At 44.9% G+C, this 21,145-nt stretch overlaps 1 protein-coding gene across 1 annotated transcript in view; it reads left to right on the top strand.

Moving 5' to 3' along the window:
• MLLT6 (MLLT6, PHD finger containing) overlaps nucleotides 1-21,145 on the top strand; it is an 86,180-nt gene that overhangs the window by 31,301 nt on the left and 33,734 nt on the right. Inside the window, exons 3-7 of the mRNA XM_088474705.1 lie at nucleotides 12,230-12,284; nucleotides 12,392-12,501; nucleotides 12,605-12,708; nucleotides 13,066-13,174; nucleotides 20,653-20,754. Coding sequence (XP_088330831.1) covers nucleotides 12,230-12,284; nucleotides 12,392-12,501; nucleotides 12,605-12,708; nucleotides 13,066-13,174; nucleotides 20,653-20,754 — 480 coding nt within the window. The remainder of the gene's footprint in view (nucleotides 1-12,229; nucleotides 12,285-12,391; nucleotides 12,502-12,604; nucleotides 12,709-13,065; nucleotides 13,175-20,652; nucleotides 20,755-21,145) is intronic.

Genomic DNA, 21,145 nt, shown 5'->3' on the forward strand with positions numbered 1-21,145 from the left:
GCCGATTCCATTCACGGATTCCCCAGTGGAAAATTCTCCGGAATTGGACGGGCCGCTCAGACGACCTTTCTTCTCAGTTGCTGTTCTGTCAGACAACACTCGTCCGTCACTTCGCTGGTGGCTGATTACCGATCACCTTCTCCAGGGTCGGTCCCTGGTGACTCCCAACTGGATTATTGTCACCACAGACGCAAATCTCAGAGGTTGGGGAGTGGTGACAGAGAACATCTGTCTCCAGGGGACCTGGTCATCATCAGAGATAGGTTTCCCAATAAATATGCTGGAGCTCCGGGCCATTTATCGGGCACTGTGCGGGGCTCGGGCCCTCCTGGCGGGCCAACCAGTAAGGATCCAATCAGACAACGCCACGGCAGTGGCATATGTAAACCAAAAGTGCACTTGCCATGGCAGAGGCAAGTTTCATTCTTTCATGGGCGGAGACGTTCCTCCCAGCAATTTCAGCAGTCTTCATACCGGGGGTGGAGAATTGAGAGGCAGACTACCTCAGCAGGACTACGTTCCTGCTAGGGGAGTGGTCTCTCCACCCGGAGGTTTTCCAGCAGCTGGTCCAGAGATGGGGGCTGCCGGAGGTGGACCTAGTGGCGTCTCACCATAATTGCAAGGTCCCTCGATTTTGTGCAAGGTCCAGAGATCCTTTGGCATTTGCAGTGGATGCCATGATAGTTCCTTGGAACTTCCGTCTGGCCTACATTTTTCCTCCAATTCCCATGTTACCAAGAGTACTCCTTCGAGTCAGGGAGCAGCAGGTTTCAGTCATCCTAGTGGCTGCAAACTGGCCGCGCCGGTCATGGTTCGCCACGGTTCTCAGGCTAGCTGCAGGGCCGGTTTGGAGTCTGCCTCTGCATCTAGATCTTCTGCTACAGGGGCCATTCTGTCACGAGGGCCTACCTCAGTTGGCTTTAATGGCCTGGTTGTTGAGACCGGGCTCTTGAAGGCCAGGGGGTTTTCCCCTTCAGTCATCAGGACCATACTCCAGGCGAAGAAGCAGGTTTCCGCGCAGAACTACCACAGGGTTTGGAAAACCTATATTGTATGGTGTGAGCAGCGTGGAGTACATACTGCCCAGTTCCGCCTGCCAAGGTTTTTTAGCATTTCTGCACGGCGGTCTGGAGGCCGTGTTGCGGCTTCAATCTTTGAATGTACAGATTTCGGCTCTCTCCATTTACTTTCAGCAGCGTCTGGCTCTCCTCCCAGAGGTGTGGACTTTTTTACAGGGGGTCTTGCGAATACAGCCTCCGGTTCAACCACCAGTAGCGCCATGGGATTTGCCCCTGGTTCTGTCGGCTCTTATGCAGGCTCAGTTTGAACGTTTGGAATCCGTGGACCTTCGGTTCGTAATGTGGAAACTGTTTTTTCTTATGGCCATTGCCTCAGCTCGGCGGGTCTCTGAGTTAGGGGCCTTGTCCTGCAAACCACCTTTTCTTGTTTTCCATGACGATAGGGCTGTGCTCAGGACAGTTCCTTCTTTTCAACCGAAAGTGGTTTCATCTTTCCATATAAACCAGGAGATTGTTTTTTCTGTTTTCTCATCTTCACAGTCCACAGGGACAAGGACGATCTATCACTGTTGGATGTTGTCCAGGCCCAACGCATTTATTTAGACAGAACTTCGATCTTACGTAAGACGGACTCTCTATTGGTTCTCTACGACACCCAGAAGAGGGGCTGGCCAGCCACAAAGCAGACCATTGCAAAATGGCTCTGCTCAGTGATTTCAAGGGCTTACTCAGAGGCGGGGCGCCTGGCACCAGCTAGGGTGTTGGCTCATTCCACTAGGGCTGTGGCGGCCTCCTGGGTGGCGTGTCACGGGGCCTCAGCTGAACAGGTTTGTCGCGCAGCTAACTGGTCTTCTGTCCACACATTTGTGCGGTTCTACAGGTGGCATGTTTTTGCCTCCGGGGACGCCCCCTTTTGGGCGTACAGTTCTCCGGTCGGGCAATCTCAGCGTTCCCTCCCATGGGGGCTCTTTTGAACATCCCATGGTCCAGTGTCCCCCAGCCCTGGCAAAAGAGAAAATAGGATTTTTGGGTACTTACCGTTGAATCCTTTTCTCTGAGTCAGGCTGGGGGACACTGCTTTCCCTCCCTCACGCTCAGCGGTATTGAGTATGAGTTATGATTTTGGGTCGTATTGACTGTCAATTTCATTTTTATTTTTCGGAGTAACAGTGTCACTGAGTATTGCTTCTCCTTACCAGGCACTTTTGAAGTTGTACTGAAGTCAGAGGTTGCAGAGGGGAGGAGTTATAGATTTCAGTGTTAGTGCCAAATCCACGCCTTCCCACCTACAACCCATGGTCCAGTGTCCCCCAGCCTGACTCAGAGAAAAGCATTCAACGGTAAGTACCCCAAAATCCTATTTTGTTTTACTTATAACATAACTGATATATTTCTCTATGTTATTCCCTCTTGTTTGTTGTTTTTGTTGCATGGCACAGTGTTTAGTACTTTTTTGCTACTTTTACTGTAGTAATATTAGTTGAATTTTTTTTTTAATGTATACTCTCAATGCCATTGGAAAACTTAAACTTCTAAAAAGAAAGAGAAAGAATATCTGGAGGTACCTACGATATATTTATGGAAAGCAGGCTTCTTCCCCTGGGCAGAGATGCAGAGAGTGAAAGGGGTGTTTCATTTGACATGAACACCAAATTTGTAATTATGGCCATCCCTTGATCTGGTATTTTGATGGTATAAGTTTTCCTATTGGGTTATGTTGATAGGAGAACCCCCTCATGTTTTCGATTTCAAAGATCCTTTGTCACATACAGTATATTTTTCTACTTTCCTTAAGCTTTCTTGGAAAGAGGTCCAGAAAAATTAGAAAGTTAGCTCCTTATATTGCATTGTTGGTATGTTTCTGGAGGCTGCTAGTATTTGAGATTTTATATTGTAGTAGCAGAGCCAGAGCATGATCATGGTAGATGATCTGTTGGAGTTTTAAGACAGATGATAAGTGCTGTCTAAGGCCAGATGTTCCATGGACACTTCTGGTAAAAGCAGGAAAAAAACAGATGACCTAGGGCCTGATTCAGAGCCACTCGTAAGCGGCAGCTCGTTCGCTCCGAGCGATGTTTGCCCAACTGCGCATGCGCGAACCAGTCAGTGCGGCCGAAATTCATGTGCTCGCAAAATAGCGAATGCCTGATAATTTGAGTGACAGGATGAGGCGTATGTGGGTGGTAACAGGGGAAGGTGCTTGAAAACGGGGAGTGGAGATCCGATCGCAGGCGTGCTTACAGGTCAAAACGAGCGTTTTATGGGTGTGCATAATTAAAACAGCAGCGTCATTGACCACGTCACTGGGTTTTTTTTAGCCAGAACTGCTCGCAAAATTGTGGTAGCAAAAACCAACCACAAGAATAGCGAGCAGCTCATACCCTGGTCGATGTACTCGATTAATCTAATAAATAGCGGACATGACGTAGGATGCGAGCGGCCAGGGGGCGTAGTTTCCCAAAAAACAACCGCAAGTTTTGTTCGCTCGTTCAGACCTAGAGGCGTGAACAGACCGCAAACAGCGAACGGTTCATTTGAATAGCCACCCCTATTTTCTGGACGAGCGAGCGCAAATAGCGACCGGCTCTGAATCAGGCCCCTAAGTAAGTTTCAGCTGTCTCAGGGACATTCCTGATCCTGAGGTTGTTACATCTTGATCCATCCTTAATAATTTCCTCCTAATTGTGAAGCAGTTCTACTTCAGCTCTAGGGTCAGTCACCGGCAGGTCTGTCACATGTTAACATTTACCAAGTTCTACAATATTTCCCCCCAATCTTCAAATTTGACTAGGAGGCAGTGTGGTGGAAGTGGTAGAGTATTTTTGGAATGTCATCTCCTTGTTCATTTCTAGTGTAACTGTTAACTTCACTCTGGCCACCTTACTACTGTCAGCATCCATACGCGACTTCAATAAAATTACTGATAAACTCACCATGCACACGTACTTTGCTGTCAAACTGCAACGAGCCCCCTTGCTCTCTGAAGCAATATATTGTATTTCGTTTATATCAGTTATGGCAGTGGTTCCCAAACTCAAGTCACCCTAACAGTCCAGGTTTTAAGGCTATTCATGGCTGAGCACAGATGGTTAATTGAAATTGACAGTGGTACTAATTAATTTACCTGTGCTTAAGCATGATTATCCTTAAAACCTGCACCATTAAGGGTGCCTTGAGGCCCGATGTTGGGAACCTCTGCCATAACTGATCTAAACTAAATACAATTTATTACTTCAGAGAGCAAGGGGGCTCTTTGGAGTTTGACAGCGCATTATGTGTGCATGGTGAGTTTATCAGTGTTTTTATTGAAGTGAGGTTTGGGAACCTCTGAGTTATGGAGTATATGACCAGGACATTCTAAAAAACATTTAGATACCACAGCACACTAGTCCCAGGCTGTGCATAAAAGATAAATACCTGATACACTTAGATTTCTACCTTCCTGCCCCTCCCACCTGACCTGCCTCTCACCTATATCTTGTGGAGCTACAACTTCAAAATCCTCCTCAGGCCTGGGAGAATCAGACTGTAAGTGTATAGGAATGCGAGCATTGTCTTTTGCAGGTTTCTTTATGATGTAGCTGTAAGACAGCACTAAGACTGTGGACCTCATTCAGAGTCGGTCGTAAGCGGCCATCCGATGTTTACAAACCACGCATGCGCACGGTTAGTTGTCGCAAGACCCAGAGTACAATCGATACTATGGAATGTTATTGATGTTAGGATTGATGTTTCTATTTTGAGCCACACAATGCAAGCAGCTAATAATCGTTTGTTGAAGCTAATAACACTGCCAATTGGTTTGTAATTGATTCAGCTGCGTTAGCATTAGCGAATAATAAGAATAAATAAATTTCATGGGGATGGTTTATTCTATGCGGTTTTTTGTTAAATTTAACATGCATTTAACAACAACACAACATTATTATTCCAAAATCCGGGTTTAAAATCTTTTTTTATTTACAAACGTACTACCACTAAAACATCAGCATGAACTAAATGACATTTGAACAAGACAACACAAGCGGCCGCAACCATCAGAAGAAAATTAACATACAGCGACTGACAACGATTGACTCGATCGCTAGCTGCTATCACTCGCTGGCTAGAGGAGGTGCATTGTTCACGTATGGGCGTCACTTTGGTTGCGACCGACCTACCGGCCGTGCGATTGCTTCCTTTTTCAGTTTCTCGGTCGTTAGGCGTACGACCGAGGCCGCATACGACCGTCTCTGAATGAGGGCCTGTATTATGACCAGATAAAAAATACATGCCTCCTTTAAACTTAGAAGATTCAATTAGACTAGGGTTATGATGCTTGATTGCTTGTTCTGTTCTATCCGATTGGCTTTGTTCATTCTGTAAACTGACTTCTGATTGGCGAAAGAGTGTAGATAAGATGAGACAGAATGGAAACAAGTTTTATTATGCATTAAGTGTCTTCTATGGTAAATTTGTACCTCTTAAATATGTGGTACTTGTATGTCAGGCAAATTTAAGAGGTACTTTATTCTATTAGAGTAAACTTAAAATAAATTGTATGTAATAGAAAAAAAATTACTTACACAAAACAAGTAATATACGGTATTTGGAGTTAAAAAGGGTACTTAAAAAGCTTCCTTAACCACTAAAAGATTTTTTTAATATAAAAGCTCAGTGCATTAAAAGTAGGGGTGAGCGGGTTCGGATTTCTGAAATCCGAACCCCCCCGAGCCCCCCCGATCCGAGTCCGATCCGAATCAGGCTCGACTTTTCCCGCCTGACTCGGATCTGAAATCGAGGCAAAACGTCATCATCCCGCCTTCCGAGTCTCGCGGGTTTTGGATCCTATATAAGGTACCCACGTCGGCGCCATTTTCTCACTCGGCTGTGGACAGTGAAGAGGGAGGGTGGGAGTTAGGGCTGTGTAGTGTAGTGTAGTGTAGTGTAGTGCTGCTGTTGTCCACTACTTCAAAGTCCATAGGGGCTGGCTGTGTTGTGCTGTGCTGCTGTTGTTAATAGGGGCTGTGTCCACTACTTCAAAGTCCATAGGGGCTGGCTGGACTGTGTTGTGCAGTCAGTTCTCCATAGGGGCTGTGTCCACTCCAAAGTCCTGTGCAGTGTCCCAGTCCTAAAGGAGTGCTGTAGTGTTGTCCAGGGGGTGCTCTGTCCATCAGGGGTGCTCCCCCCAAGTGCTAAAAAAATAATATATTTTCTGTGTTTGTGAATTGTGTGCGCAGTAGCCGCACGTGCATCAACAAAGTAGTGCCAAGCGTGCGCCTGTGTCATAAGTAAAGGGCCGGCTGGCTTGACCGTTAAAGGGTGCTGTAACCCCCGAAAGTACACTCCAGTCCAAACCAAAAAAAAATTATTTTCTGTGTTTGTGAATTGTGTGCACAGTAGCCGCACGTGCATCAACAAAGTAGTGCCAAGCGTGCGCCTGTGTCAAAAGTAAAGGGCCGGCTGGCTCGACCGTTAAAGGGTGCTGTAACCCCCAAAGTACACTCCAGTCCAAACCAAAAAAAAAATTATTTTCTGTGTTTGTGAATTGTGTGCGCAGTAGCCGCACGTGCATCAACAAAGTAGTGCCAAGCGTGCGCCTGTGTCATAAGTAAAGGGCCGGCTGGCTTGACCGTTAAGGGTGCTGTAACCCCCGAAAGTACACTCCAGTCCAAACCAAAAAAAAAAATATTTTCTGTGTTTGTGAATTGTGTGCGCAGTAGCCGCACGTGCATCAACAAAGTTGTGCCAAGCGTGCGCCTGTGTCATAAGTAAAGGGCCGGCTGGCTTGACCGTTAAGGGTGCTGTAACCCCCGAAAGTACACTCCAGTCCAAACCAAAAAAAAAATTATTTTCTGTGTTTGTGAATTGTGTGCGCAGTAGCCGCACGTGCATCAACAAAGTAGTGCCAAGCGTGCGCCTGTGTCATAAGTAAAGGGCCGGCTGGCTTGACCGTTAAAGGGTGCTGTAACCCCCGAAAGTACACTCCAGTCCAAACCAAAAAAAAATTATTTTCTGTGTTTGTGAATTGTGTGCGCAGTAGCCGCACGTGCATCAACAAAGTAGTGCCAAGCGTGCACCTGTGTCATAAGTAAAGGGCCGGCTGGCTTGACCGTTAAGGGTGCTGTAACCCCCGAAAGTACACTCCAGTCCAAACCTAAAAAAAAATTATTTTCTGTGTTTGTGAATTGTGTGCGCAGTAGCCGCACGTGCATCAACAAAGTAGTGCCAAGCGTGCGCCTGTGTCATAAGTAAAGGGCCGGCTGGCTTGACCGTTAAGGGTGCTGTAACCCCTGAAAGTACACTCCAGTCCAAACCAAAAAAAAAATTATTTTCTGTGTTTGTGAATTGTGTGCACTGTGGCTGCACGTGCATCAACAAAGGAGCAGCGCCAAGCGTGCGCCTGTGTCCCATAAGTAAAGAGCCGGCTGGCTCATTTCTTAAAGGGTGGTGTAACCCACAAAGTGCACTACTCTCCAGCAAAAATAAAATAATATTTTCTGTGTTTGTGTGCGCTTTAGCCGCACGTATATATATCAATATAACATAAATGGAGGACCAAACTTTCTCCGATAAAAATAAAATAGGGAAAGATCAAGAACCTCTTCCTCCTAGTGCTGTTGCTGCTGCTGGGAGTTGTTCATCATCCCAGAGAGGAAGTAGGAACATCACTACTTTTACTAAACAATTGACCCTCCAACAGTCCCTAGCGATGAGGATGAAGTACGACAGCAGTCATCCTGAAGCAAAACGTATAACTGAGGCCTTGACTGCTATGTTGGTGTTAGACGTGCGTCCGGTATCCGACATTAGTGCAGTGGGATTTAGACAATTGATGGAGGTAGTGTGTCCTCGGTTCCAAATCCCGTCTAGATTCCACCTGCATCCTCAAAGCAGCAGCGACAAGCGTGCGTCTGTCTGTTAAAGGGTGGTGACACCCTCAAAGTGTTCTACACAAACAATTAAAATATTGTTCTTTTTTTTTCGGTCTTTGTGAAATGTGTGGGCTGTAGCCTCACCTGCATCCTTAAAGCAGCAGCGACAAGCGTGCGTCTGTCTGTTAAAGGGTGGTGTAACTCTCAAAGTGTTCCAAAAAATAAAAAACTATTTTTTAATGTGTTTGTGAATTGTGTGGGTTGTAGCCGCACCTGCATCCTTAAAGCAGCAGCGACAAGCGTGCGTCTGTCTGTTAAAGGGTGATGACACCTCAAAGTGTTCTACACAAACAATTAAAATATTGTTCTTTTTTTTTTCGGTCTTTGTGAAATGTGTGGGCTGTAGCCGCACCTGCATCCTTAAAGCAGCAGCGACAAGCGTGCGTCTGTCTGTTAAAGGGTGGTGACACCTCAAAGTGTTCTACACAAACAATTAAAATATTCTTCTTCTTTTTTCTGTCTTTGTGAATTGTGTGGGCTGTAGCCGCACTTGCATCCTCAAAGCAGCAGCGACAAGCGTGCGTCTGTCTGTTAAAGGGTGGTGTAACCCTCAAAGTGTGCTCCACAAACAATAAAAATATTCTTTTTTTTTTTCTGTCTTTGTGAATTGTGTGGGCTGTAGCCGCACTTGAATCCTCAAAGCAGCAGCGACAAGCGTGCGTCTGTCTGTTAAAGGATTACATCGGTGACAGCATCCAAGTAGGCATGTCAGACAGTCCGTACCTGTACTGGCAGGAAAAAGAAGCAATTTGGAGGTCCCTGTACAAACTGGCTCTATTTTACCTGAGTTGCCCCCCCTCCAGTGTGTACTCCGAAAGAGTGTTTAGTGCAGCCGGGAACCTTGTCAGCGAAAGGCGTAGGAGGTTGCTTCCACAAAATGTGGAGAAGATGATGTTCATAAAATGAATTATCAACTCTTCCAGGGAGACCAGCCTCCAGAACGTACAGAGGGACCTGTGGTTCCAGCAGGGACGAATTAATACTCTGTGAGGATGAGGATGTACACACTGAAGAGGGTGAGGAATCGGTGGATGAGGAGGATGAGGATGACATCTTGCCTCCGTAGAGCCAGTTTGTGCAGGGACACATTAATTGCCAGCTTGTTTTGTGGGGGCCCAAACGAACCAATCATTTCAGCCACAGTTGTGTGGCAGACCCTGGCGCTGAAATGATTGATTTGTTAAAGTGTGCATGTCCTGTTTATACAACATAAGGGTGGGTGGGAGGGCCCAAGGACAATTCCATCTTGCACTTCTTTTTTTTCTTTGCATTATGTACAGTTTGGGGCCTAGTTTTTCTAACTGCCATCCTGTCTGCCACTGCAGTGTCACTCCTAGATGGGTCACGTGTTTGTGCCGCCCACTCGTGTCGCTTAGCATAGTCATCCAGCTACCTCGGTGCAACCTTTTGGACATGAAAACACTATTGTGAGGTGTGAGGTGTTCAGAATAGACTGGAAATGAGTGGAAATTAAGGTTATTGAGGTTAATAATAGCATAGGAGCAGAGAAACCAACAAATTCTGTGATTTTAGCTGTTTTTATGCTTTTTTTAAAAAAAATACAGATCCAAAACACAAAACCCAGAACCCAAAACACGCAAGGGTGGTTTTGGCAAAACCAATCCAGATCCAAAACACGAAGAAAGATCCAGATCCAAAACCAAAACACAAAACACGAAAAGTGGCCGGTGCACACCCCTAATTAAAAGGAATAAAATATAGATAATTTTACCTGGAGACAATTGATGTATAGTGGTATGTACAGCATGCATTGGTCATTCTAATGGTGCGTACAGACGGAACGATCGACAACGATAACGTTGTTCAATCTCCCAGGTGAGCTGGACGATCGATCTTGATTATCCAGAACACCACCTACTCACCAACGACTATAGCGATCAACGATCGCGTGTCCCTATAGTAACCTGGTCGATATCGATCAGGTTGGCCTGTATTCTCGGGCGATGGTAGATATCGATATCGCAGGTCGTTGGACACTGAAAAATGCACGATATGAACGATAACGATATGATCAATATCATTATCTTTCAGATCGCCCATTTTAATCATACCGTGTGTACACACTATTAGAAGCACTTTTGGCAACCCTGGGTGCCAATGGCATTCATTATGGGAGGCCACTCTATGGATTTTGTCATCAACTTCATAAGGTATAATGCCTCTCCTGTACTTATGTGAATTGCTTATTTACATGTAGACGGACCAACAATGCATAAATATGAAAAGTGGTGGAAGTATGAAAAAAAAAAAAAGGAATATGCATTCTATAAAATGTGAAGGTTGCATAATAGTACTGCAAAAAATTAAGAGTAAAAAATCAACATAAATCACAATGAACAAGAATAAAAAATGACAAAGAAAACTGAAGTGCTTTAACCAAATACAGGGTAAACACGTTTTGAAAGCTAGCTAGAAATCTAGTTTGCGTTAATAAAATGTAATCTTCATAAAGTCTAATAGTAAACATACTTGTTCCGATTTTCATTCCCAAAATCTGAAGGCCTGCGTCTGAGGCTCAATAGCCGGGGTTTATATTAGGGGGGGGTATAAGGAACATCCCTAACTGGTGTCTTTAGCTGTCTCAAGTGTCCCTGCAGAAAGTGATAGGTGTCTAATCTTAGCATTCGGGGAAGCTCTAAGAAAGTCATTCTAAAATCCAAATATTTCTAGAGTAAGCTTTAGATAATCCCTTTCAACTCTCTAAAACTCTTTCTACTAAAAATAAAACTACTTTATTGAAACTACAAGTGTTGTGCAATATTAAGCACCTATTGCCTTCTATGTTGCTCGGCTGGTGGGAATGAAGTTTGTTTGGTTTGAGGCGACTAACAAAAAGATTACCCCAGACAAGGAGTGTGGCAGAATTTTAGAGACTGTTTCTAAGACAGTCTTTAGTTCTGACGTTGGCGTTCAATTTTCCCAGAAGTTTAGATGTCCGATTTTGCAGTCATAGGTATTTTAGTGGTGAACATAAGTGGTGTAACATCTGTGTTTTGCAGCAATTTGTTGCATAGGGGTTTTGCTGTTTGTAAGGCCTTTAATACCTTACCTTTTCCCAATTCAACTTCTAAGTTGTACAAGTACTTTGCAGTTCAAGAAGGAAGTCACATGAGAGAATTGAACATGTGGAGGGTTACCAATAGAACAACTTCAAACTAGAGTAGAATCCACCCTGGTGGAATTACACAGGCTATATTGAAGACGCGTGTTCATGGATGTCCTTGCAAATAAAAAGGAATGTAGTTATAATGTCGACATTTGCCATTTAACATGTCGGCATCTGCACAATTCTTCAAAGGGTTATTGACTGTTCTGTGTGTAAAAGATCATAGCAGCTGCCTGATTCTATATCAGGCATTGACTGCTGAGAAGATGTTATAAACATTCAAGGGATCTGTGTTAATGGCAGTGTTGGTCACTGTGTGAGAGCGTGTGGTGGTGAGAAATTCCCGCCTCTTTGAAAAGACCAAATAGGGGAGGGATCATGTCTGACTTGTTCCTTACACTGTGACTGATGGGAAACCAGCTAAACATAACTCATTTCTTTTTTTTTTTAATAAGTCTTGTGTTAAACAAATGTAATATTTGGTACTTTGGTAGGTCTACTCAATGCCATATGTATCTTTTTTTAGTCTGTAAATGTATGGATATTGGTTGTATTTTATTATTTTGTATGGTTTGCTCTGCAGATTGAAGAGAACAATGATTGCTAAAGGTACAGGGATATCTATATGTTCAAAGTTATGGTGCATACACACGGTCAGATTTTTCTTCAGATCTGAACGATAACGATTTAAAAAATCGTTCAATCGTTTATAGCTAAAGGAAAATCTGACCTATCTGGCATGTTTGAACGATGAACGATTCGCGTTCCCGATGGTCAGATAACGATATCTGACATCTGATGTGTTTGCAGTCAGATTTGGACGATTCCATTCATTTTAATGCAGTCAAAAATCGTTCATAGATCAAATCGTTCAAATCTTTCAAATCGTTGGTCAAATGGTTCAGATCGTTCAGACCGTTCAATCGTTCATCTGACACATCTGGCAAATATGACCGTGTGTATGCTCCATTAGAATGAATAAGCTAGTGCAGTTTTGGAAATGTTTATTTCAGTATTTTGAAAGTTTTTTGTTTTCATTTTAAAGTGACCTAGTTTGAAACACTATTTGCAAATGTATCAACACTCACCAACTTTTTATGAAGTGGAGCAGGTGTTTCCAATTCATATACTAATAGTTTGTGTGTATGTGACCATTCTCTCCTTTCCAGAGATGTGATCTCTGTCCACATAAAGAAGGGGCACTGAAAAGAACGGACAACGGAGGTAAGTCAATCGAGGGTCCGGACAATAATCAGTGGTGGATTATAGCTGCTATTGCCATGTCCTACTGTACCTTTTACCATCTACATTTGCTTAAATGCTCCTTACAGGTTGGGCGCATGTGGTATGTGCGCTCTATATCCCAGAGGTTCAGTTTGCCAATGTCCTGACAATGGAGCCAATAGTCCTGCAGTATGTACCGCATGATCGCTTCAATAAGGTGACTGTAGTGACCCTTCTCTTTTTAAAATCTCACCGTAACCTGTGATTCCAGTTAGCTGCTTAAATTCCTTCCTCCAGTCTCATCATGCTTGCTCCCATAGACCTGCTATATATGTGAAGACCAAGGACGTGAAAGTAGGGCTGCATCTGGGGCCTGTATGACCTGTAACCGACACGGCTGTCGCCAGGCATTCCATGTGACGTGGTGAGTCTTCCAGAATATTGGGTCATTTACAATGTAGTATTTCTTGCTCCTGAACTCCTCTGAAAAGCCAGAGACTGAGCCCCCAGTGTTGTCATGGCACAGTGCTCTGACATAAATTCACATTATGAAAACTTCCTATACCTGCTTAGTGAGCTGATACAGAGCCATCTATTCAACTTGGCTTTGGTGGTATTGCCATCTAGAAGCAAACTGCAATCCCTATTGTTACATTAACATTGTGAATGTTATTAATATTTTGTGTGGTCAGAAAGGAGATGTGAATACATGAGTGTCAACTTCTCTTTACCTGCGAGACACATTAGTTACCAAGTCCTTAATTCTGCTCTTGTATCTTAGTGCTCAGATGGCCGGTCTTTTATGTGAGGAGGAGGCTCAAGAAGTGGATAATGTCAAGTATATTGGTTACTGCAAATACCACTTCAACAAGATGGTGAGAGATCCACAGGTACCTTGCCAAATTACTCTGAGTATCCTCTGCATATTGTGTTATTTCCTGCCTACTACTACAGTACCCTTCATCTCATGAATAGCACAGTTATGCTTTTTTTACATAAAGGCACAAGGGGCTTCACATGCTCTGTGTTTATTAACCTTTTCTGCTTCATACTGTGGCTTTCACACTGAGTTTTAAACATATTATGCTGACTTTTTCCTGCAGATCCACCTGCCTGGGAAAGAAATTTTAGACTATAGGAAATGTATTTTATTATTCAGGTAAAATGCTTTTATTTTTGTCTCCACTAACAGTTATTCATACAGAATTTAAAGGCAGCGCTCTTATTATAGTCTGTGGATACAGACCATGATCATACACATAATATCAGAGAGTGTGTGTGTGTGTGGGGGAGTGGGGGGGGGTCTGGATGTGATAATGCAATTTGTGTCGTTGTGGCCCTGCCCCCTGCTTCACAATGCTGGTAATCTCGGCATTGTGTAGCTGCGGTGATGCATAGTGATGCAGTCACTCCCCTGCTCCGCCCCATATAAAACTTCACGTCCCCGCCACACCCCCTTATGCCGCGCCGTGCTCCCACTCCCACCACTATGCCTACCAAGCATGCTCTGTGGGTTCTAATTAAAACAACAGTGCCATATACACTGTTTAACCATAACGTTAAAACCACTGACAAGTGAAGTGGATAACATTGATTATCTTGTTACAATGGCCCCTGACAAGGGGTGGGATATATTAGGTATCAAGTGAACACTCAGTTGAAGAAGGAAAAATGGGCAAGTATAAGGATCTGAGTGACCTTGAAGAGGGCCAAATTGTGATGACTAGACCAAGGGTTCTCAAACTCGGTCCTCATGACCTCAAACAGTGCATGTTTTCCAGGTGTCCTCACAGAATCACAAGTGAAATAATTAGCTCCACCTGTGGATCTTGTAAAATGTGTCAGTGAGTAATGACTACACCTGTGCACCTGCAAGGTAACCTGCCCTGCAAAACGTGGCCTGTGTGGGGTCCAGAGGACCGAGTTTGAGAACCACTGGGCTAGACAACTGGCCTAAAGCATCTACAAAACAGCAGGTCTTGTGGGACGTTCCCAGTATGCAGTTCTTAGTACCTACCAAAAGTGGTCAAGGCAGGACAACCGGTGAACCAGTGACAGGGTCATGGACGTGACTCATTGCTGCGTGTAGGGAACGAAGGCTAGCCCATCTGGTCCTAATCCATAAAAGAGCTACTGTAGCACAAATTGCTGAAAAAGTCAATGCTGGCAACGATACAAAGGTGTCAGAACACACAGTGCATTGCAGCATGCTGCACAGCCGCAGATCGGTCAGAGTGTCCATGCTGACCCCTGTCAACCGTCAAAGCGCCTACAACAGACACATGAGTGTTAGAAATGGAAGAATCTCCACGAATCTCCAATTGTTTTTAGATCTGTGCATGTGCAGGAGCCGCACTACGCATTTGTACAGATCTGGTCCTGCAACATCAATCGTAGTGCCTCGAAATCCGCAGAATAGTTGACGTTCTGCTGGCATTTTGGGGCTTCGATGGGGAGTGTTCTAGAAAACGGGGGTGTCAGTCACATTTTCTGGGCATGCCGAAGCCAGTGGTGCGTTCTCGGACAGCATAGTTTTGCCGGACATCCTGAGGAATCTCAGGGTTACTCAGATGTCCGATGGCTCGGCAATGTTCATGCAGTTAAACGGATGCTGCGACTTCAGACGCAGCAGCGGATCGGAGAAGCCGGCAGTGGGCGTCTTTTTACACGAAACCTCCTGCAGCTTTTGGATATATTAGAACAGTTTACGCAGCATTGTTGTCTTTACCATCCACTTCTGAATCAGCCCCTTGGTGCCAGACACCACAGGACACCTTCAGAGATCTTGTGGAGTCCATGTCATGACGGGTCAGAGCTGTTTTGGCGGCACAAGGGGCAGGTGATTTTAATGTTCTGGCTAATCGGTTTATAGTCTGAATACAGATTTTGAATCAAACAATTGTCTACCATACTGCACAGTTTATAATATAGTCAATTACATTAAATAAAAACTAGGTTTTTTTTTTAAACATTGTTCACTTCCTTTCTTTTCACACCAACTATATTTCTTAATAATATTTTCCTAAATGTATTATCGTAGGTGTTTTTTTTTATGCACCTTTTAAACAACTTTAAATAAAAGTTAAGTATTACATTTGAGAATATTTTTTGTACTGAAAGTCACAATATTAGGGCCCGGTCTCTCAGTGCTCCTAATAAGTAGCTATTTTTTTTTTCTGTACAATTTATTGGCTGACTACCAACATTATATTAGACCATCTGTTTCACTACAGAACATGATGGCACACACTATACTCACTGGTATTTAAATGGTTAGCTCTTCACGACATAACATTCACTTAGTTAACATATCACAACGTGGCGTTCAAAGTATAATGTAATAGCAGTTATAAAAATAAAAGAAAATTACAGAAAATATACCACTTCCATAGAAATGTATTATGTGTAGGGACACCTGTACAGCTCTCACCAAAGCAATAGTTTCATCTGTATTTTTAAACTTCCACACTTTTCTGCCTCACCCTCCCCTTCTGTGATATATGTGAGAGAAGGCTTCTCCCATATACCCTCCAGCCAGCAGCTTTGTAGCCATGAAGCTTACTTCTTATCCATTGGGGGAATACTGGAACAGGGTATGGGATATAGAGTGCGCTGCAGAGTGCTCAAACATCTCTCCCTCTATACCCCATCAACTGCCTGGTTGCTTTAATTTTGTCGATTGACCACCAGAGCTAGGTGCTCATTTTATGGGTGTCTTCTTTTATTTAAAGTTTTTATTACTTTTTAGCTTCTTTTGGAATACTTTCAGCGGCATCCCGCATCCGCAACTGGGGTGGTCTGTGAAGGTTTTGCGACCTGCGCCTTCAAATGATCCCGCCAAGGAATATACATCGGAAGCATAGCAATACAGTAAGGGAGTGGATTAGAAGCCGTGCTTCAGACCCTGTACGTCCCTGCATGGGGAGGTAGATGTAGATGTCCATGTCGCAGTGGGTTATAGGACAAGGGGGATGTCTTTTAGATGACTGCAATGCTGCTTCGCTGTGTTTTGGGGTTTGTCCCATCTATTAGGAACAGTATCCCTGGTGTTGCTTCCCACTTGGTAAGCCTACCACAATGGACTCAGCAGCAGCTTATTCTCCTCTATTCTATTTGAGCCGAAAGCTCTCTGGGGCTTGCGGCCACGAGACCCTACCACAAGGGTCTCGTCTCAAGCCCGATGGTCACGATAGTCTTGACCATCGCGACCATCATCCTGGCGGCTCGCATTAGCTGAGGATGGCAACCCACAGCAATGCGAGCGGCCAGGAGGCCGCTCCATAAAAAAAAAAAAGATGCCCTGATTCAGAGAGAGCGCTCTGTCACAGCGTCCGGCTCTGAATCAGGGCCTTATTTTGTAGGTCGCCTTTTCTTTTTCTCATATTCCCTGGAGACGGGGCCAAACTTTTTCAGCCAAAATTGCTCTCTTAAGGCCCTGATTCAGAGCCGGATGCTCTGACAGAGCGCTCGCTCTGAATCAGAGCGCCTTTTTTTTTTTATATGGAGCGGCCTCCTGGCCGCTCGCATTGCTGTGGGTTGCCACCCACAGCTAATGCGAGCGGCCAGGAAGATGGTCGCGATGGTCAAGACCATCAGGATTGAGACGAGACCCTTGTGGTAGCATCTCGTGGCCGCAAGCCCCAGAGAGCTTTCGGCTCTTAACAGAGCTGAAAGCTCTCCCACTGACATGTCAGTGGGTCCGCCCCCAATCGGTAGGCGTTCTCATGGGAACGCCTCAGTTTGAGCAGCCACCCCCCCCGGCCCGCCCACCAAAGGGGGCGTGCTGTCACTTAACATCAACAGCACGCCCCCTTTGGTGCGAGACCCGGAGCGACGGATTGCCCGTCGCTATCCTGGTCTTTCGCGCATGCGCATGACGGAGCCGGCTCCGTCATGCGCATGCGCTCTGGGCCACCATCGACCCGGTTTGCGAGTGCTCAGTGCTTGCGACCGGGTCAGAATCAGGCCCTAAGTTCCATCTGAATTAGGACATTGTGATCATGGCTTTAGAATGGGACAAGTCTCCAGATGAAGAGGTCTATCTTTATTCTGTGGATATCGTCGGGGAATTGTGGACCCACGACTTGCACAGGACAGGTTATCTGTTGGCTCTTTGCGATGACAGTGCTCCTCTCCGATTTAGGGATGGAGTCTGCCGGAATACCAAGTACAGCATTAGCTTCTATGTTCAGGAGGAAGGTTTTTTTAGCGCCAATCCACACCAACATTTTACAATTTTGATAATTGCTTTGAAGGTGGTGTTTCCTTCTATCTGTGGATGTGGGGGCTGCTTTCTTTTTCCCAGATTTTTGCACAAATGTGTGATACCCCTCACTTCAATTTATTTTTTTACGATGTCTACAAGTAAGGTTGACCAGCTTCCAAACAAACTGTTGCCTGGTGGAAATTTACCATGGAGTTTCTTGAGTGGTGCAACATGGGACCGCTGCTAATCAATTGTGTTGGGAAGCTACCTGTAACGCACGGTATCCTCCATTATAAACTGCTTTGTGATGCCCCTATGGTGATTGATTGTCCCTCAAATTATTTTGAGGTTGAATCTTTTTCTTTTAGTACATTAGGGAACACTGGATGCCCTCCCTTTGTTGGTATTCATAAATCTGCTCTTGCTCACTGTTCCTCTTACAGTTATCCTTGTTAGGATTATTGTTCTTGTTTAAGAGAGCTGGATTTATCCTGGCCTGTCCATCTCTTTCTATACTCCTACCCTGTCCTTTGTTAGACAAAGCTGAACTTCCCAGACAACCAGTGAGGTAAAGAAGGGAAGTAACTTGAGTCTTTTGCCAATCAATTTAAAGTACCCAGGCTCCTTGCGCCACACTCTGTACTCGTATCCCACTGGACTACAAGAAAAGGATTTAACACACAGTGCCGATATATATGCAGCTGAGCGATTATCGGGCGAATGCACATGCGTCTTGGCCGCAAAGCGCATGCACGGGAATTGAATTGCAATCAAATGTGAGTACAGTTATAGTGAGGATTTATTTTCAAGTGAGGCTGATTGTGGGAAGTAATAGGGAGTGGCAGCAAAACTGCAGGCGTGTTGTGACCGTTTTTGGGACGTGTATCTGCCTACATCTGCAATCCCATACGCAGAAAATATGGCGCCAGCGTCTCCGTTCCAGTGGTCATTCTGCAGACCATAGGATTACTCAGATGGCTGATTATCAAAGGATCTGTGACCACCGCTGTGTGTTTGTACAGATTTGCGAAGCCGGGTGGGCGTCTCAATAAATTTCCAGATGGCTGCACAGCAATTAGTACAGGATAGCAGCTGCGATTGCATTAGTGTACATATCTGAATCAGGCCCAGAATTAACACTTTTTAAACTACCAATACTCCTCTTGATTTACAACTTTTAATTTGTATAGTAATCCTGGATTTATGCTCAGAAGGGAAATTGAATTATCAGATGGAATTCCACAGACTTGCTGCTAATATGCAGAAGTTATAAGAATTTCCCAGTTGTGCCCTTTGAATATTGTTTAATGTCAGTCCACTATATCTCACTCACTAATATTATATTGTTAATAATAATAATGTATTTATTTATTTATATTGCACCTTTCACCCAATACAACTCAAAGCACTTTACATTATTGCACATGGTAGATGAAGCCATCTTGGGTGTGCTCAGTTGCTGTTCTTTGTCTATCCCATTTTAGCTTACAGTCTAAGTGCCGAATTCAATTTAGTGTGATGTTGAATAGCCGCTGGAGGGAGCTCCCGAAGCTATTCAATACACCACGCTGTTTGGGCGGCTAAATTAATTCTTCTCGCACCCCCCTGGGATTAAGGTCTATGGGGGCCCCTGGGCAACAAACTTGTGGGGGCCCCTATATGCCACCGTTTCTTGTCACCCTAGGAACATTTTTTTTTTCCTGTTTATTCACCTTAATGTCCCCAGTAGTAATGCCCCTCTTGCAATGCCCATTGTAGTAGTCCCCCCTATGCAGTGCCCCCTGTAGCAATGCCCCTTATGCAGTGCCCCCAGTAGTGCCCCTTATATAGTGCCCCCAGACCCAGTAGTGCCCCCCCCTATACAGTGCCTCTTATATAGTGCCCCCAGTAGTCCCCCTTTATGCATTGCCCCGAGAAGTAGTCCCCCCCTATACACTGCCCCCAGTAGTAGCCCACCCCTATTCAGTGCCCCCAGTAGTTGTCCTATGCACTGCCCCCAGTGCTCCCATGAAGCGGCCCCCCCTATACAGTGACCCCTGAAGCGGCCCTCCACCCCCCCCATGCAGTGCCCCTTACACACACACACACACAAAAACGCAACTTACCTGAATCCCCGCCGCTGTCCGCTCCGGCTCTTCTCCTGCACTATGGAAGAGACGTCAGTGTCATGACGTCACTCCCATCATCACCCGGGGGGAGCCGGAAGACGGAGCTCATGAGTGAGCTCCAGCCGGCTCCCTCCGTTGAAGCAGCAGCCAATGAGAGTCTGTGTGACTCTCATAGGCTGCTGTAACATACACAGAGCTGCCGCCGGCGGCTGTGTGTATGTCACTGTGTAGTGTGGCCGCGCTCACTGCGCGGCCTACACTACACTAGCGGAGGGGACACTAGCGGCGGGTGAAGCCACCGGCTGCACCGCTGCTAGTGGGGGCCCAGGGACGACCACCCCTGTCGCGCCCCCCTTAATCTGGCCCTGCTCCCATCACATTGCAGGGACGGGCTCCTTTTCTGGCCCTGCGAGTGCCCTTTAGTACATTTAGGTGCGATCATTGGGGCTAATATCATGCCCAGATTGCAATGCAAATACAATTATTAATAAATGAGCCTCTAAGTCACAATGCCTTTTAATGTCCCAAATGTTTACATTTGCATTGCAGTGCAACAGTTCTATGCAAGTCGCAACCCACCAAGCCTCCCATTATTTTATTCATTTTTAAATTATACAATTTAAGTTGCTCTTCTTGCTGAAAAAAAAGAAAGAAGAGTGCTACCATATTTCAGAGTTCATTGATCAAATTGTGCTTGTTACAGCCAAAAACAATACAGCCATTATTATGATACAATTTGTACACTAGGAGAACTGATGCTTTTGGAGTCTTTGGACCTGATTCTGAGTCGAGTCTGTCTCTGCGTCTCTGCGTCTTTTGCCGCAGTGCGTCTGTGACTTTATGTGAATGAGGTTACAAAGCCCTTCCCTGGTGTACACCTGTGCGTACGAATGTGCAAGTATTGAGACGCCCACTTTCAAGGTCTACAGAGGCAGCAATGGTGCTTGGCCTCGAACGCAACATGGAATCTTTCAGTGTTTTCCTATGTACCTGTAATTCCATGTTTGTATACATGTGCTTTTCTATGTTTTTCATTTTGGCCTCTCTTCATCAGAAAGTATCTCGCCTCCCTTGCCCTTTCATCCCAGGGCGGTGCAGTCGGTCAGGTTCCCCCTCTCTGGAGAAACCTCTCTTGTACCGAGAGCGTCAGAAAAAGGTACATTTTTTTTTTTTAAATCGAGTTTATTTATGAAAATTTTCTCCATAACAAAAAGAAAAAACAATACAATTAACAAAGTCCCCCCACCCCCCACTAAACAAAAATCAAACATTTGTAATATACAGTCATTACCATATAAACCCATTAATAAAAATAGATTCATGTCCAGGTATATAAGAGAATACAAAATAAAAAAATATATATATATTAAATAAAACATATTTAAGATTTCTGAGCAATAATTCTCAACCATCCAAAACAGAAGAAAAATTACAAGCGAGTCAGAATACCAAAACATTATTGTGCCGTCCCACCAGGTGCCAACCCATCAGCGTCTGAAATCTCGCTCCCTCCAGCAACATAATGGGAAGAAGTAATCCATGGGCTC

The sequence above is a fragment of the Taudactylus pleione genome, unplaced genomic scaffold (genome assembly GCF_031769625.1).
Source record: "Taudactylus pleione unplaced genomic scaffold, aTauple2 ptg000155l, whole genome shotgun sequence".
Lineage (NCBI taxonomy): Eukaryota > Metazoa > Chordata > Amphibia > Anura > Myobatrachidae > Taudactylus > Taudactylus pleione.